The sequence below is a fragment of the Colletotrichum orchidophilum genome (genome assembly GCF_001831195.1).
Source record: "Colletotrichum orchidophilum strain IMI 309357 chromosome Unknown Scaffold_49.1, whole genome shotgun sequence".
NCBI classification, from domain to species: Eukaryota; Fungi; Ascomycota; class Sordariomycetes; order Glomerellales; family Glomerellaceae; genus Colletotrichum; species Colletotrichum orchidophilum.
In genome coordinates this window covers 142,431-148,430 of record NW_019173005.1, presented here as the reverse complement: position 1 = coordinate 148,430, position 6,000 = coordinate 142,431, and the positions used below count along the sequence as shown (strand labels likewise).

General features: G+C 49.8%; 2 protein-coding genes across 2 annotated transcripts; one reads left to right on the top strand and one right to left on the bottom strand.

Annotated features, from left to right (window-relative positions):
* Positions 1 to 525: 525 nt before the first annotated feature.
* Positions 526 to 2,972, top strand: CORC01_06537 (uncharacterized protein; the record flags this gene model as incomplete). Its single annotated transcript, XM_022618178.1, has 4 exons — positions 526 to 1,037; positions 1,093 to 1,211; positions 1,267 to 1,705; positions 1,775 to 2,972. The coding sequence occupies 4 exons, from the start codon at positions 526 to 528 to the stop codon at positions 2,970 to 2,972; spliced, it is 2,268 nt and encodes a 755-aa protein (XP_022475320.1).
* A 618-nt stretch (positions 2,973 to 3,590) lies between these two features.
* Positions 3,591 to 4,898, bottom strand: CORC01_06536 (uncharacterized protein; the record flags this gene model as incomplete). Its single annotated transcript, XM_022618177.1, has 2 exons — positions 3,591 to 3,695; positions 3,774 to 4,898. 2 exons carry the CDS (start codon positions 4,896 to 4,898, stop codon positions 3,591 to 3,593), a joined length of 1,230 nt encoding a protein of 409 aa, XP_022475319.1.
* Positions 4,899 to 6,000: the final 1,102 nt, after the last annotated feature.

Genomic DNA, 6,000 nt, shown 5'->3' with positions numbered 1-6,000 from the left:
TGCCCAATAAGTTTCTGCGTATGGGAAAGCTGAAAATTCCCGATTAATTGAGTTCGACATGGGAGTTCCAGATGTTGACCCCTTGTGATTAGGTAGCAAGCCTGATTTGAACCCTTTTGTGTGTAACAGGAAAGTCAACCGAGTTACCAATGGATAGCAAAGTCTCAATTTCATCACATCAATTATCGTCGCGAGGTGATATGATTGCCAAGTCCATGGTGTTTTCAAATGCTCTGGCACAGCATATCTGAGCCCTTCCTCTAGTGTCCGGCGGGCTCTGGGGATCCACCATGATCTGATAAGCTGATAAAAAAAAAACTGAACTAGTCGCGTTCAAAATCAGTCAATGTGGGCCAATGTCAGGGGTTAGTGATTGATAACTCCTAGTGCGGGTCGGGTCTCGCAAATCCGACCAAAGCCGAGATGCACGAGTGGAGTTCAAATTCTGCATGAAAGGGGAGGGGGTATGCCATTGCCTCTCCAACGCGGCACAAGTCGCCATAAAATGCTCCGGGTCGCCGCGCCATGGATAATTCTATATGTCTCTGCAGCTCGATTCGGCTCCTATCCAAGCAATATGACGAAGAACGAGCTAGAGAGTTGATACCTGTCCTCAATAGCCACCTCGAGGATGTCCGTCGACTTCTAGCCAAGTCCAAGGCACTCTCCCGCGACGTGCAGTATCAAATCACGCCACGCAACCAGCGTACGAATAAGGCCCTATCCGTTGACTCGGTCGACCTCGGGCCCGTCAAGCAGATATACGAGGTCTTTAGCGAGAATGTTGATGGGTTTTGGGTAGCCTCTGACGACCATGTCAATGCCGACCTGCGTCGCAGATTGGCCTGCATAGTAATATTCCTAAGATCCAAGTTGGATCCCGAAGCCTCCGTGCCACCTCATATCGCCAAAGCATTTCACGGACAGACTAACTACGCGGATATTCGCAACTCTGGGAGAAAGTACATCCAAATCGCTCGGAAGCTGGGTGGCCTGGGATCGATTCTCTGGCTTCCGTTAGATATTCCACCATCCACGTAAGAGTGTGCAGTGCCCGTTGAGCCCTCTGCAAAACTGATTTATAACGGGCAGTTATGAACGATATCTGAACATAGATGATGAAGAAGTTTTCAACCATTTGTTATCCCTTGCCCCACTAGTCACGGATCACGTAGATGTGGTACAGCGTCTCATTCTAAGTCAGCTACGCGGTGAGTCGCCGTGTGTCTTCCATTTCTGCAATTGGACGCTGATTTGCGTTCACAGATCCGTCTTTGAAGTCGTCTTATTTGAATCTATTCGTTGAATACACAGAGTTGATTCCAGCTTCAGATCAGCTGTTGCTCTTATTGCAAGCATTCGGCGCAGTTGAAATCCCCGAGATCCTTCTGAAAGGTGTGCGATTCCCTCAACGTCGATGGAACACCGATGGAGAGATAGATGCCGTCGATGCTGCCAACTATGGTATTTCAACTGAGCTTGTCAGACTCATTTCCGACGACGTTGAATATTCCCGCGTCATAGAGAGCCCTAACATCATCAAGCGCAGGCTAGATAATGACACACTAGCTTTGTCACTGTGCCCTGAATTCTCTGTTTTCTTGTCTCGCGCCCTGAGACCGAGGACTGTAGAGGAACTTGGGGCAGTTGCTCTGAAGCTGCTTTGTTTCGTTTGTCCCCCATGTTACGAAGGCAATACGGACTGGTTAGGCCCAACTTTGACCAACGACACCTGCAATATGGACTTTTCAGCTGACGTTAGATTTAATTACAGGTCTGAGCCACTAAAATTAGCCGCTTGGCCGATTGTTGAGAAGACGACTAGGGCATATAAGGTGCCAACGCCGCTCAGGACACAAGTCCTCGAGGCAATTCTTTTCTTTTGCGAGAGAGACTCGGTTGCCATGCGCCATGTTGCCGTGGACAGGGCTAGATCGTTGCTGCGAAAATCCATGCCTTACTACCTCCACGCTACCGTTGTGCTGTTTCGCAGCGTTCTTTACCGCAATGACGGAGAGTTCACCAAGTCGGAGGCACACATACGCGACTTTGTGTGGCGCGGCCCGCAACCCGTCACTCGCCGCGACCATTCACTATATGGACGACTCCACATATCTCAGATGGAGAACAAGATTAAATGTACCGACGATGACGTTTCCTTGCTTATCTACGAATGGAAAGCAGAACAACCGCTCTCGACCCTGGACACTGAGGTGACGTTTCGACTTCAGAGCACGGCAGCACGCTTCTTTCAATCTATCGGAAACTTTACTGCAGCCAGGGCTTCCCTAGAACAGACACTCTCCCTCGACATGACGAAACCATTACGAGGAAACACGCGCCGCCTTTTAGTTAGCAGACTTGCCGACATGTACTGCGAGATGGAAGAGTACTCCAAGGCGGCCGAGATTCTGCGGCCAGAGTTGGATAGCTCGAACAAGCCTGAACTCTCACGTCGAGCGTACCCGCGGCTTCTGCTGTCGTCGGCGGAGTTCAACATTGGACTCAAAAATTTCGACGCCGCAGAACTATTCCTCAGAGAACTTGAGACTCAACATGCTACGCCGATTGGTATAGATACACTCTTTGATCAGCAGTTGCACATGCGTGCTATCCTCGCCCTAGCTCGCATAGCGCATTTCAGATCGGACAAGACCACCGCTGTGCTGCGATGGGGATACGCGCTGCAAGAGATCCAGCGTATGCACGCCCTCAAAGCTGGAGCAGGCTTCACTGCGGCAGCAATACATCTGTCATTGGCTCACGCACAGCTCGCTGCCGGCGATGAAGCGGACGCGCAGGTATCCTGGGCTGCCGGGCTGGAGATTCTCAAGACTGAGACGTGCGAGTTCTGGCTTCCGATTGTGCCAACCTTATGGCTGAAGAAAGTCACTCGCGAGGTTTATGAAGCGCAAGGTTGGACGTTTCGCATGATGCTGCCTGGTGCTAAGCCCGACGCTACAACACCATGACTACTCAACGCAAAAGCGGATACTTGGACTAAATTGTTTGGAATGGTTGAAACTAGTTTGTTAATCGTCTTTGCATGGCGTTATGGCAGAGGACTTGCGGGTGATTGTTTTGGACTCGATGCCGCTGAAGTTGGATATCGAAGATGTGAACTGAACGAGTTGGATGGATTGATCAAAAGACGAACAAAACTGACCTAAAAACATGTTCGGGGACTTCATGTCTCTATAGAACTGCAGTCTGTCGATTCAGTCTCCCTTCTGCTTGCTTCGATGCTCATCTCATTTTCAGCATGTCAAAAATGATTGTGGCAATTAGATACCCTGTCTTGGTGAGCTTGAAACCCTTGTGGATACACATCACGTATGAACGATCACACTAGAAGTGTAAACATACGGGCTTGGTTCAAAGTGATAAAAACTGCAATATTCCAATTCGAGAATGAAAGCCGTAACTAATAAAAACCTTGAGTGACTGTATTGACGAACGAGAACTAAACCTTGAGTGATCCTTCTGATAGCTCCTGCCAGCGCCGTTGGAGGTTCCGTTCTACCAGACCTGGGCATCCATATTATACCAGGGGTTCACCACATACCCTCAAAGTATCCTTCAACTTGTTCTCAAGATGGCTGTTTCCAGCCCACCTTGAATAGAGCATGGTGAGCCCTGTTAGTCGACAGCCTCTTGCCTTTATAGTTCTTATGAAGATGAACATGGCAATAAGTCTGTCACATGGACATCGTTAGCATAAGGTAGGTTGGGTTTTAAACGCCCTCGATCTTGAGAGAAATGATGAGACTTACAGCTGCATTAGTCCAGCCAATTCCCATACAGTCCGTAATTCCATTGCATTCGGCTTTCAAACAAGCCCACGGTGTAGGATAGATGTTCGTCCTAACAGTCCTCTGTCGCGTGTTCAGGGTTGCAACGCCACAGTTCCTCTCATACTCCACGCCTTCGACAAAGAATCTGTTCGCGCATCCGAAACCACCGCACATTCCTTTCCATGACATTGCACTGCATTCGGCTTCTGTTGAAGACTGCTGCGGGGTGTTCTGGCCTTGGTTCTGCTGGTTCTGGCCTTGGTTTTGCTGGTTCTGGCCTTGGTTCTGCTGGTCTTGGCCTTGGCCCTGCTGGTTCTGCTGGTTCTGCTGGTTCTGCTGGTTCTGCTGGTTCTGCTGGTTCTGCTGGTTCTGCTGGTTCTGCTGGTCTTGCTGGTCTTGCTGGCTTTGGCATTGTTGTAGTTGCTTTTCAGTATCAGACTTTGAAGCTTCGCACTGCGTTCTGGCGTCGTTCAGCTCCCGAGACTTGTCAGCTTCGCACTGCGTCTTCTCTTGTTCAAGCGCATTTGTCTTTTGCTCAAGAGCCGCTTTCTCCTGCTTGCAACTTTCTTCCGCCTTGCGGGTATCATCCTGGCAGCTAGTCTGGAGCTTCTGCTTCTCGCTGTCGCACTGGGATGCCATTTGGCTGCGGATCGTGTCTTTCTCGTTCTCGCACTCGGCTGAGTTTCGACCGTCGGTCACACCAGATGTGCTATCGTCGAGTGCATCATCCGCCTTGACAAGCAGTAAGTAGTTGTTTGGATTGGGGTAGCGCTTGTATTCGGGCTCCTGCGTTAGGTGGCACGCCCCTGATTTCCAGAACCCTGCCACACACAATGGTTCTTTCGCGCAGGCCTCGGCACAAGCCTCAGGCGTAGGATGCCGGTCCGGATGCTTCGTAGAGGGACTAATCCAAGTGCCACAAGTGTACTCGAACGTGCTTCCGCTGATGACGACTTTCCCGGAACCTTTATTACGAGGGCAGCATCTGTTGTAATTGGGAGAGGAGAGGCAGCTGCTGCTCTCAGTGGTGAGAGGCACCTGCTCAGCTGCCAAGACCCCGCTGATGCTGGGAGCAAGGAGCAGGGTGACTAAGAATAGTTGCATAGTGGCCGTGACTGTAGATAAAGTAAAGATATGGTTGAGGAGATCCAAGTTCAGCCAAGCAGGATTAGGCTGGAGCTGTACAGATATAGAGGAAGCTCTCATAAATCTGCACGGGACGTCCAATTTATCTATCTGGGAGCCTTCCCAGATTATTCACTGGAAATTTTTGAGTCACTGAATGGAGTTACATTTCTTCTTGGCTCTCAAGACAGACGTCACTTCGGGTAGCCAGATCAGCTTTTCACATGACGGAGTTGTGTTCAAGGATAGTCTAGAGACGTATAATCATGTAACCCATTACGTAGGAACGTCTTCCGGCCCTTCCCGCCTTACCAATATGCAAGGCCAACGTCGGTAGTAACTAAGGCATTTTCAAGCTCTGATTGGTTGCTATCATAGATGAATTGGTAGTTCAGTAAGCAGCCACATTAAAGGATCTCTGCATCTAGTAAAGACGGATAGGTCAACTGGATCCATGACTGTTTCGGAACCTGGTTACCTTTTTGAGCACCACAGTACGCATTGAGTGCGGATCATCATGTCGGTATTGCCTCGAAGTCCGACTACCCGACATGTCCCTCGAATAAGCCAGTTTATCTGAAGCTTCCTTACACGCCGAGATAGAAACGTTCAATTTCCTGTGGTGGTTAGGATGGCTCCCATCGAGAAAATTGCAGCCTCATCCGGGAAAGACCAAAGCATTGACATTGTCTCACTCAATGAGGATGATGTCACCATGGAAATTTGTAAGATTGTGGTTCCCACGTAATTATTGACAGCTCCTTCTGGCCTTAGCTTTTGAGCGGAAGCGGCTCTTTCCTCCCCGCCCACGCAAGCCACCTAGGTGTGCGGGCTCCTTTTTGTCTCACGGCTCAACTGGCTTTCCGGGAACCTGAGAGCTGTCTGAGATAGGCGCTGATATGGGAGGCATGCACTTAGTGCTATTCGATAAATAGCCTGGCAAATGGACCGTCCCGCTCCTTCAAATGTCTCACAATACCCCGCACATCAGCTTTGACCCAACCCGGCGAGGATATACGCACTAAGCAGTTGATCTCCTATCTACGCTGCTGTTTCAAAGACATTACATCGGCTGATCTCC